The sequence below is a fragment of the Macrobrachium nipponense genome, chromosome 33 (assembly GCF_015104395.2).
Source record: "Macrobrachium nipponense isolate FS-2020 chromosome 33, ASM1510439v2, whole genome shotgun sequence".
Lineage (NCBI taxonomy): Eukaryota > Metazoa > Arthropoda > Malacostraca > Decapoda > Palaemonidae > Macrobrachium > Macrobrachium nipponense.
The window spans coordinates 22,509,078-22,521,638 of NC_087219.1; the positions used below are offsets into that span (position 1 = coordinate 22,509,078).

Genomic DNA, 12,561 nt, shown 5'->3' on the forward strand with positions numbered 1-12,561 from the left:
TTAATCACTTTAATTGTATCCCTAGTTATCGTGACTTGGGGATTTTTTTTTCCCGACAATGAATTCTTTTTATTTTGACTTTTCCAACATTTGCAAGAAAATTAAAAACTGAAGATCATATTAGAAAAAAAAATTATCTATTGCTGTCCAGTGGGTTTAAAGAACAAAGATTTCTTTTCTTATTTTCATCATCATGTAATTCTACGAATTATTCTCTTAGGATTGTTGTATGCCTGGTAGCTTTATATTCAATCAATCGAACGAAACCGAAACTGCCTCACGATATTAATAATAATAATAATAATAATAATAATAATAATAATAATAATAATAATAATAATAATAATAATAATAATAATAATAATAATAATAATAATATCCTCCCCAATCAATGAAAGCGTCACATAGTACCTAGCCTTTAATGCATATTTAAAACAAAGCCTTAACTTGACTAACCTCGCCACATCTCCGCTAAACTTGGGAATTCTCTTAGTACTACCTTGGTCCAAGAAAAATAGCTTTGGATTACCCCTGCCATCGGCCTCTGAAGCCAAACTATTTGAACGACCATCTTCAAAACCGCCCCTAGAGTCTACGTGTCGAAAACTGGAAGGGATTAACCAACATGACCTGAGGTCCTCTTCTAAGTAACCATTGCTTGTAGTCAGTGACAAAGGGAAAAACTGATCAAAATTCGTATATAACTTCATTATTTCCTTCGTAGAATTTAGGTACAACGTCGCATAAGTTAGGGAAAATGCCTTTATACTTCCCCTTTTAGAATTTAATGTCTAATAGCCTCAGAAACTGAAGTATGAATCTGCAATCAAGTTGCACCGCAATACTGATGATCAAGAGTCCATCACGATCCAGCCCGAAGGCCATTGTTCTCGATCGTCTTTTGTTTGTTCTCGAAGCCCTTTCGTTCGCTTGCTGAAAACGGAAGGCGAAAAATGAGGCTAAACTAGAGTTCTGGACGTCACGAATATAAGCATATTTACCTGCTTCCTTGAGATGAAGCAACAGTTCTCTGTCGCAACAGGCTGCCGCAGAGAATCTGTGAATACAAAAAAAAAATGTATACAGAGTGGGAGGCCGTTCCAAAGACATCGCAACAAAAATGTCGAACACCTTTTTCAGACGGGTGTTCTCAAACCCATTAACACTTCGAAGAAAAACAAAACAAAAAACACGCACTCAGATTTTATCGCTGGTTTCTTTAGGAAAATTGCTGTTTGATTATATATATATATTATATTTTCCCAGCTTCACGAGCGAGAGAGAGAGAGAGAGAGAGAGAGAGAGAGAGAGGAGGGGTGGGAGAAGAATGTTCTTCATCATTAAACAATAACATTTCTTCGAAGGACTAATAAAATAGAATCAAGATAATTAATTGTACAAGTACAAATAGGTCTGTCCCTTCCACTGGTTGACCCAAGGCCCATCAACGACCCTACCCCTTATTCGAGTTATTTGACCTTTAAGTCGTACACACACTGACCTGACATTAAATAATGAAGTTTGTATTGGTTTAATCAGACTTAATTCAATATAAAATAGCCTTACATGAATATTGCGACTCGGTTTGAACTGAACAGAGTTTAATATGCTGTTCATCATAAACTTTATAACCACACTGTTCTCTCTCTCTCTCTCTCTCTCTCTCTCTCTCTCTCTCTCTCTCTCTCTCTCTCTCTCATAAAAACAAAGAATAAAGACAGGGCGATTTGATTTTCGTTTGAGAATGATGAAGAGAGAGAAAGAAAAAGAGATACTTGCGTGCGTGCATGTGGCCTTGCAAAAAATTCATCACTCCATTCTTAAAATGATCTCTCTCTCTCTCTCTCTCTCTCTCTCTCTCTCTCTCTCTCTCTCTCTCTCTCTCTCTCTCTTTTCGGAGTTCCGTGTTTCGTTCCCCTTCTCATAAGACCAGCCATCACTCTCTCGTTAATGAAGGCAATAACGAGGCCTGGCGCATTGGATAACCTGCATAAGTAATTCGACCAAAAAAAGACTCACCACTCTTTCCCACCCCTCGGTGTCTGCCATCATATCCACTTCTGTCTTCTTCCTGCTTTTTTTTCAATTCTGGCGAAAGATGGTCTATTTTCCATCCCGGAATCACTCATTAGTCGGAAGGAATTCGAGAAGATGAGAGATGATTAAAGATTATTTCAGGAGAATTTTGGCCTTTTTTTTAGGGGGTAGCGTTGTGGCTGAGTGTTAGGATGTTTTTTTAAGGTCTTAAGAAATGGATTTTTTTACATTCAAAAGATAATTATGTGGCAGAGCAGTAGAATTTTTTTTTTAAGTTTTTTCTATATAGAAAAGATAAATCTGGTGTGTTTTGTTTTCTATTTTAGAGATAAATTTTGGCGTTAGTAAGTTATTTTAGATTTGCTGCGGAGTGGCCAATTTTTTTTTCTTTTTTTTGGGGGGGGTATTTTTTCTATATCAAAATAATAAATTTCGGTCTGTGAGTGGTTTTTTAGCGTTGTGGCCGAGTTGTGAAAAGTATTTTTATTAAGAATGGTTTTGTAATAATAGTTAAGTAAATGTTTTGCAGTTTTTGAATTGCTAAAAAAAGAACATTTCTACATGTTTTATTTATAAATAAATTTTCTTTGTGTTTTGTGACAAAATCGAACTTTCTTTATGTTTTCTAAACATTTATTTTCTATATTTTCCTGAAAAACGAAGTTTTCTAAGAGTTCTTATTATGAGAAAAAGTTCACCTTATGCGGAAATAATTATGCGGAAATAATAATAATAATTATAATAGTAATAATATTATTATTATCTTTTTCTCAACAGCATTTAACTGGTGTATCAGGTTTCCTAAGGACATATAAAGATTTCAGTTGTCACGCCCTGCCTGCTATAAATACATGTAAAACAGTATCTTGATTCACTTTGTTGTATACTCTCATAGATAACTCCCTGTGCGCTGTCGACACGTCAGAGGAAATAAACCTAAGACAACTGAAATCTATATACGTCCTTAGGAAACCTGATACACAAGCTACATGCTGTAGAGTAAAAGATAATAAGAAAAATTGAGAAGATTCTATATAAATTAAATGCCGTTGAAACAGCTATAATATTCAATGCTACTGCCCTCAGAGAAGGCCTCCTTCCTCAATAATTCAATGTAAATAATAAATAATAATAATTAATACTAAAATAAAAAAGAACATAATAAGAATAAATAAAATAACATAATAAAATAATATGCTCAATAATAATAATAATAATAATAATAATAATAATAATAATAATGGTTGTTAGCTATACAGTTAGAGAAGATTGTTTCAATTGGCTTATTTCAGTTCCGGGTTAATGGTGCAAATTTTAGGCCTTACGATTATCCTCATGGAAAATGAGACCACATCATCATCATATTTCCTTCCTAATTTTCTTTTTATTTATTAATTAATTAATTTATTCATTTATTCATTTATTTATTTATTTATCTATTAATTTATTTATTTGTGAAAATAAACGGACAGATAAACGGACACATATCTTGTATGTGAAGAAGTGCCCACAATGGGATGTGTTGTATCTCTTCAGTTCTAGTTTCGTCCATTATTTCTTGTCTGGAGGAGATGAGAGAAAGAAAGGGAGAGACAGAGAAAGAAATAAACATAGACAGAGAGGCAGACAAACGAGGAGAGAGTGAGAGAGAGAGAAAGAGTTCTATACTACACTCCATCCCCGGAAATCGGTGGTTAAAAACGCATGATAGAATTGACACCTGACAGATGCGCGATAATTTTCGTTTTTTTTCCTCAGCCCTGAGCTGAATTTTGAACGAGAGGTATGGCGTTTAAATTCCTTTTGCATAACGGGGCTAAAACCATACACACGCGCTCGGGCTTACACACACACACTCACACACACATGTGATATATATACAGTTATATATACACATAGTACATATATTGTTATATAGACATGTATATATAATTATATACGTGCACAAATACGTATATATATATATATATATATATATATATATATATATATATATATATATATATATATATATATATAATACATATATATCCAATTCACCATACCTTGGGAACAGCTTACCCAATCGGGTGAAAGTTAAGTATATTAAAATTGAGAACTTTTAAACCAAGATAGTGATTGAAAATGCCTTTCCCGAAGACACTCAGCTCTGAATCTGGCCAGTTTTTGGTACGGTGACCATCAGGCAGTGCTAGGAGCCGTTTGCAAAGACAGAAAAGTCGGCAAAGTGAGACCCCAAAGAGGAAGTGACTAAAAAGAAAGCTTAAAAGAATGAAAAGGAAAAAACTGAAAAAATTACACTCGTACAAATATTCGGAGGAAAGCTGTCAATGTACAGGGTGATATAAAAACATACTGTCAATGTACAGGGTGATATAAAAACATACTGTCAATGTACAGGGTGATATAAAAAGAATACTGTCAATGTACAGGGTGATATAAAAGCATACTGTCAATGTACAGGGTAATATGAAAAGGTGCCATTCCACAGGTTAACAAATAACCTATCAATGTACAGGGTGATATAAAAAAAAGTGTTATTACACAGGGTGACAAAAAGCCTATCAATGTACAGGGTGATATAAAAAAAATTGCCATTGCACAGGGTGACAAAAAATCTTCCAATATACAGGATGATATAAAAAATGTCATTGTACAGCGTGACAAAAAAAACTGCCAATGTGCAGGGCGATAAAAAAAGTTTCATTGCACAGGATGACAAAAAGCCTGTCGATGTACAGGGTAACAAAAACCTGTCATCGTACAGGGTGAAGATAAAAATTGTTCTAACAGAGAATAATAAAAATCGCCGACACAGAGGGTAAGAAAAAACTGTCATCATATAATGAATGTAGAAACTGTCGAACCCTAAGGCAGCATAAGAAAAAAAACACTAATAAACTAGAGAATATGAGAGAACTAGTGATGCATTTTCATTTTCCATGAATAAATGTACGTTGCTACAAATGGAAAAATACTGCTTTCATAATAGAAAGTGAGAAGTAAATGTGGTGACACAAAAGCCAGAGAAAGCAGTGAGAATTCATGTGCCAATTCAAAAAGTTATGAAATGTTTTGACGAAGTGGGGAACAAAGACGAGTTGCAGAATGAGAGAAAATTAAATGATTGATAAAAAGTAAACGAAAACGAGAGAAAAAAAAAACACACTGCATTCACATAGCCAGAAAGATGAGAGAAACTGCAAAAAAATAAACACACAGACACACACATGCGCACAAAATGGAACGAAAATCTGCAATCACAAAAGACCAACCGAAACAAAAAGCGACAGAAATTAGCCAATCAACTTCCTATTCAAACGAAAGAGAACAAAAATCACGTGAAATAGACAAAATAAAAAACGATATGAAGGGGCAAATTTTAAGAAGAAGAAGAAGAAGAAGAAGAAGAAGAAGAAGAAGAAGAAGAAGAAGAAGAAGAAGAAGAGAGATAGGAAACTCAGTGACGTAACGCAATTGGATTCCTCAATTGGATCACGGTGATTTCAGCTCAACTTTTTTTCCCCAGATATTTTCAAAAAAAAAAAAATGAGGGGGTGTGGGGGAGGGGTGACATTGATGGCGGGGGGGGGGGGGGGGGGGGGGGGGGTGGGGGGGGGAGGTGGAAGTGACATGGATGAGAAGAGGGAGACAGACGTCACTGACGATAACAAGACGGCAAACACTTCCCACTTCTGGTGGGTCTTCATCTCTGCTTTTTGCGTTTATAAATAACGTTATGTTCATTCTAAATAATAATGATAAATAGTAAGGATAATAAGACCGGCGATAATAACACGTTTGTTTGGCCGCTTATGCTGGCATATAAGTGAGGCATAGTGAGGCATGAAACTTCATCCCAAAATAGTTCGTAAGACATTTTCCTTCAAAGACAATGCCAAAAAGACCTCTTCCCACAAAGATATTTTCCCACAAAGACAACCCTGCAAAGACATCATCGTCCAAAGACAAACCCACAAAGACATCTTCCCACAAAGATATATTCCCACAAGACAACCTCACACAGACATTTTCCTCAGAGACAACACCACAAAGGCCTCTTCCCCCGAAGACAACCCCGCAAAGACATCACCCTCCAAAGACAACCACACAAAGACAGCTTCCCTCAAAGACACCCTACAAAATTCAACCTCCATCTGGTCAACAGAATATCCCCAAAAAGTCAACTCCCCCACAGACATCAGATATCACAAAAAAAAAAACTTTCCCCCCACAATATATTATCCGTACTGACGTCTCCACCACAAAGGAGTCTCCCCCATTGAGGTAATTCCACAATAAAGATATCTCCTTTATAAAGACATCTCTACAAACAGAGACATTCCATCTTATGAGTAGCTCTCCCACAAAGACATCCTTATGAAAAAATATACCCCCACAAAGACATTCTCTGTAAAAAAGTATCTCCCACAAAGACATTCTCTGTAAAAAAGTATCTCCCACAAAGACATCTCTGTTAAAAAAGATCTAAAAAACAAAAGACATTCTTGTAAAAAAAAAGTATTCTCCCAAATAAACAGAAAATTCTCTGTTAAAAAAGTATCTCCCACAAATAAACATTCTCTGTAAAAAAAGTATCCTCCCACAAATTATTAAACATTCTCTGTCAAAAAAGTATCTCCCCACATAGACATTCTCTGTAAAAAATGTATCTCCCACATAGGGGGGACATTCTGTAAAAAAAAAAGTATCTCCCACAAAGACATTCTCTGTAAAAAAAAAAGTATTCTTCCCACAAAAGACATTCTCTGGAAAAAAAGTATTCACCCCAAAAGACATTCTCTGTAAAAAAGTATCTCCCACAAAGACATTCTCTGTAAAAAAGTATCTCCCACAAAAACATTCTCTGTAAAAAAGTATCTCCCACAAAGACATTCTCTGTAAAAAAAAAAAGTATCTCCCACAAAGACATTCTCTGTAAAAAAAAGTATCTCCCACATAAACATTCTCTGTAAAAAAGTATCTCCCACATAGACATTCTCTGTAAAAAAGTATCCACAAAGACATTCTCTGTAAAAAAGTATCTCCCACATAAACATTCTCTGTAAAAAAGTATCTCCCACATAGACATTCTCTGTAAAAATGTATCTTCCACAAAGACATTCTCTGTAAAAAAGTATCTCCCACATAGACATTCTCTGTAAAAAAAAAAGTATCTCCCACAAAGACATTCTCTTTAAAAAAAAAAAGTATCTCCCACAGACATTCTCTTTAAAAACATCCCCACAAAGCCTTTCAAGAGGGAAACGCGACATCTTTCTCTGTCGATGACGTCACTACTCTGTTTTCGTAATATCACATGTAGGTCACGCCCCCTTTTTTTCATTTCCTTACCTCTACGTCTCTTTTCCGAAGATTATCCAGTCTCTCCTTCTTACCTCCTTTCAATTCCCTTTTTCATACTTCATGTACGTTCCTTCTATATGCTTCGTTACTCGATTTTCGTTTCTTCAATTTTCTCATTTATTTTTCCTTTCCCATTTTTCCTTTTTCCTTTCCCATTTTTCATTTTCAATTTGTCCTCGTTTTCGTTCATTTCCTCTTGCCACTTTTCCCACCTCATTTCCCTTTGTATGGTTTTCCTTCTGCCCTTCGTCCTTCTTCTTATCTGTCCTACATCCCTCTCCTTTTATCTTTCCATTCGCTGTCTCTCTTTACGTTTCTTTCGAAATATCTTAACACGAAATTTTTTGTCAGTCCTTATTCTTTCCGTTCCTCCATTTATCGGTCTGTTTTCTTTCTCCTCGATCGAAGGACTTTTCCTTCGTATCCTTCCTTTTGTCCCATCTTTGGATACTTCTGCCTGTCCTCATTCTCGAAATTTCTTCGTCTCCATTTTTATTCGGTTCGTTTTTGGTAATTTTTTCTTCTTTTCTATCCTTCAACTAATGCTACAACTCACTCTTCTTCATTGCTATTTCATTCTTTATCCATTGTCTATCCCTTCCACTCTTTTACATGATTCTTGTCTATCCTTACACCTCGTCCTCCTGTCTATCTCTTCTATTTCCCCCATTCTTCCTCCCTACTTCTTGGGCCCTTTTTTCATATTGTCTCACAGCACATCAATTCTCCATTTCTCTCCCCAACCTTGGCCACCAGCCAAGGGAAATTCTCTAGACTATATCACTGTTGGCCTGGTAAAGGAAGGAAAAAATCTAAAATAAAAAAAAGACGATTTTCGTAATTATTGCCCATTCTTTTCCTAAAAAAAATAAAAAAAAATGAATAGTGCATGTTTCCGTCATTTATGCTTGTGCGTTTTGTTAGATTATAAAAAAAAAAATTCAAAAGGTTATTTTCGTAATAATTGCCTAATGGGTTTTGTTAGAAAAAGTTAATGCGTGATGGTATTCGTAATTTTTACTTATCCATTTTGCTAAAAGGTCAGAAAGTAAGAATGAAGTTTTCTTAATCATTGTCTGTTCATTTCGTTAAAATATCACAAATTAACAATTTAGGTTTTTGCAATTGTTGCTGATTCGTTTTGTTATAAAACTGGAAAAGCAAAACAGAAGTTTTTCGTAAATTGTGAAAGTGTTAAATTTAATCATAAAAACTTAAAATTCATATGTTTTGTAAAATTATTTTTAAAAGAAACTTAAAAACAAACAATTAAGGTTTTCTTAATTATTGCCTTTTCGTCTCAACAAAAACTTAAAAATTACAAAAGATTCGCTTATTAAAAATATGAAAATGAAAGCGCTAAGGCTAAGGCCCCGTAATTATCAATTATTCGTTGCGTCAAAATCTATAAATGAAACAACTACAGTTTTCGTATCTATTGTAGATTCCTTTGCCTACAAACGAAAAAAAGAAACTTCTTTGATTCTTGCAATGAAAGAATCTCAAACAATGAAAAAATTAAAAGTTCTGGCAACTATTTTCGATTCGTTTTGTGACAAATAAAATCAAAATTAAGCCAGGAAGTTTTGCCCATTCTTGTCAACGTTTCTCATAATACGTGAAAACAGTGAAGGAAGAGAAATGTTTCAATCAATTTGATAATTATTGCCAATTTATTTCTGGTATGACGAAGAACACAATTGAATTTCTAAGATTTCGAAATTGTAGTCATTTTGTTTCATTACGAAATTGAGAGGAAAATAATTACATTTTTTTTCGGGAAAGATAAAATGTGAATGCAAGTTTCATATTTGGTCCCTATTGTGGATGTATTGTCATACGAAAAAGAAAAAAAAACATCAAACTGGGTTTTTTGTCACTGTAATCGATTTGTTTTATTAAGAAATATTTCAATGCTGAAGTAAAACTGTAACTTATTTACGCTTTGTTTACGAAACTCAAAACTCAAAGGCGGAGGAGCACCAGCAGGCAACGCCATCTGTTGGCGGAAAGATCAAAAGAATCGACGCTGAAAAGGAGAACAGTTGTGATCGATTCTGCAGAAAGGAGAGAGAAGAAGAGTTTCTAAACAATCATTTCCTTTTCAAGCCAGACAAAGAAAGAGACAAACAGACAGACAGACAGGCAGACAGAGAGAGAGAGAGAGAGAGAGAGAGAGAGAGAGAGAGAGAGAGAGAGAGAGAGCAATTGTATTAAGCTTTTGTTTACGATGAGATCATTCGTTATGCAATACAGCTAGTTATCATTCTCTCTCTCTCTCTCTCTCTCTCTCTCTCTCTCTCTCTCTCTCTCTGTTGCACTGTTAGCATTCCTTGATGGTATCCTTGGTTAGGCATTACAGCTAGTTATTCTTCTCTCTCTCTCTCTCTCTCTCTCTCTCTCTCTCTCTCTCTCTCTCTCTCTCTCTCTCTCTCTGTTATGCTGTTTGCATTCCTTGACGAGATAAACTGATTCAAACTGATTGCTTCATTTCGGAATTGTCAGATTACATTACCGTCCACGTTATTTTGAGTCCGAATTACGTACGTGTTACGGCATCTGATTTATGACGCTTTCAGATATCGTCGTTGTTTCCATTATTATGAATAATTATTCTTCATTATTTATCTATAAAAAAAACGTTTTGCAATTCCTTGAAATTTTGTTCTTTAAGAATCCGAACTTTGATTTTGAGTAACTGCCCCAATTTCTGAGATAAATCTTCGAGACTGGCATCCCTGGATAACCATAACTGGCAAACGACAGTTCCGAAGCTCCACCTGTGTTAATCTAGTCAGGAGATTTTTGTCTGTTATATTGCATTCATTATGGATACAATTTCTGCTATACAACATGACTTTGGATCTCTAAACCCTAAGACAATTTATGGTATTTCCTGCAAGTTAATCTGTGTTAAGACCTTTTCTCTGATGTCTATTTAAAAGCATTTTTCTAATATTTATTATTCAATTCGTTAAGCTTTCATCTTTTTGTTTTGCCATTTCTAGGTAGATCATTAATCATTTTTCGTTCATTTTCCCAATCTCAGCTTTATCACAAATAATTGTCCATCTATTTTGCTGACTATTCTATTTCTTCATTTCTCAAAGATTCATTAGTCTTACTTTACTTGATTTTCCATTCTCGAATCAATCAACGATAATGAACCATATATTCCCATTTCAAATTCAGATATCAATCATTCAGTTTTCCATTCTCAAATTCAGTATTCATTGCAAACCATCCTATTTCTCCAACCTAAAGTTAAACATGAATCATTACCATTCTCAGGTTAATTATTCATCTTTCGACCTCATCTCGTCCACTCTCGAGTGAATCCTTAATCAAAAACCATTCATTTTTCCATTCGCCAAGAGATCATGAATATCTCTCCATTTCCCGATCCTGGCCCCAGGCAATCACCAATCCAGAATCATTCTGATTTTCATGTCGAGTTGGTCACGAATCGTCTAACCCCTTTGTGATTAGGTGACGAATCGTCTCCCCCCTACAATCATTCCTCTTCTCTTTCTCTTTCCAGACGAAAGCGCACCTGGATGTTCTTGCAGACGCCATCATTAGGTGGGCGCGAGGAGGGAAATGATCACGGTGAGGCCTCTGAGCCTACATCACCTACACCACCACCACTACCTTCCCATCTTCCCTCCCCCAATCCCCCCCTCCTCCACTCTACTTCTCCCTCTCCTCCCTCCCCCCAATCCTAATTCACCTCCTACTCCGACTCTTAACCCCTTCTGAGACTCCTCCTCCTTCCAGACCCTCCCACTCCACGCAATAGCCGCCTGTCGACCCAGCCTCTGTCTCCACCTACACGCCTCCTCAACCCATATTCCTCCTCCTCCTCCTCAACCTCCTCCTCCTCCTCCTCCTCCTCCTCCAGAATGACATCAAGGGCGCCTCGTTCAACATCCACTACACACGGGGCGATAACCGTAATCTCGTCTCGAAACCTCAAGTCTCGTCACTGTGTTTTTATTAGACTCCTCGCTGAGTGTGTGTGATGTGACGCGCCGGCAACAACGACAGCATCCACCCCCGATTTCGAAAGAAGAAGAAGAAGAAGAAAAAGAAGAAGATGCGGATGAGTAACCGAAAGGCAACAGCGCTTTTACCAGAAGGCGGTATGCGTTTTCCTTTTTTTTTTTTTTTTTTTTTTTTTTTTTTAGCCCGAAATCCAACGGCGGCATCTGAATCTAAAAGAAGAGAATGCAGCAGGAGAGAAAGAGAATAGGAAGAATGAGAACAAAGATAAAAATGAGAGTAGAGATGAATCGAGAGATCCTTAGTTAAGGATCAGAAGAAAAAACTGACGGCTTTAATCGTCCGCTCATTGGTTTGTCTCGACCCGTCCTTGTTGAAAGTTGGAAATAATCTTATTTTTTTCCCTTTTTTTTTTTTTGTAAAAGAAGAGAGAAGAGGAGAGAATAAGGAAGAGAAGAAATGCATGCATGTATGTACCTGTTTACTTCATAAATTACAGTAAAAAGTCAGAAGTGCCAGTTGACATAATTCATACGGCCAAGAAATCCTCGACAAAGAAATCATAATTTGGTGTATGTATATTTTGAGAGAGAGAGAGAGAAGATTTGAGAGAGGAGAGAGAGGGGAGACGTGAGAGAGAGAGAGAGAGAGAGAGAGGTCAACTTCCTGGAAATGGCCCGGTCTTCTGGTGACCGAACGGAACGGAAGGGGAAAGCGAAAAGAGAGTTTCGACAAGGGTTGAGGGCCAGAGGTGGCACGACCTTAGATGACCTTTCAACCACATCCTTGAGCACTTGATGACCTAATGACCCCGACCTGAGCCACGGGGTGCACTAGGTCAATCGCTGGGTTCCTGGATCAGTCTTTTAAGGAGAGAGGCAGAGAGACAGGATGAGACTCAATACAAGAAGCAAAGAAAAATAAAAAAGTAAGGAATAAAATAAGGAGAACCGAAATATGATAAATAAAAGAGACGCTAAGATGATAAAAAACGGAAAACAAGCTTACAACTAAAAGAAGAAGATTTAAGGATAAATAAAAGAAGGAAGAAATTGATAAAAGCACTTATATTCTCCCCCCACCCCCGTACCTTAATTTCTAACACCCTCGTGTGAGACCCCCCCCCCCCCACCCCTCACAGAAAACAACGGATTA

The 12,561-nt window shown here is 36.4% G+C and overlaps 1 protein-coding gene across 1 annotated transcript in view; it reads left to right on the forward strand.

The window, feature by feature from the left end:
* The window catches only part of LOC135203020 (uncharacterized), a gene marked incomplete at its 5' end in the record, with an annotated part of 13,171 nt that extends 1,412 nt beyond the window's left edge, over positions 1-11,759 (forward strand). Inside the window, 1 exon segment of the mRNA XM_064232587.1 lies at positions 10,946-11,759. Coding sequence (XP_064088657.1) covers positions 10,946-11,008 — 63 coding nt within the window.
* Between the last annotated feature and the right edge of the window lie 802 nt (positions 11,760-12,561).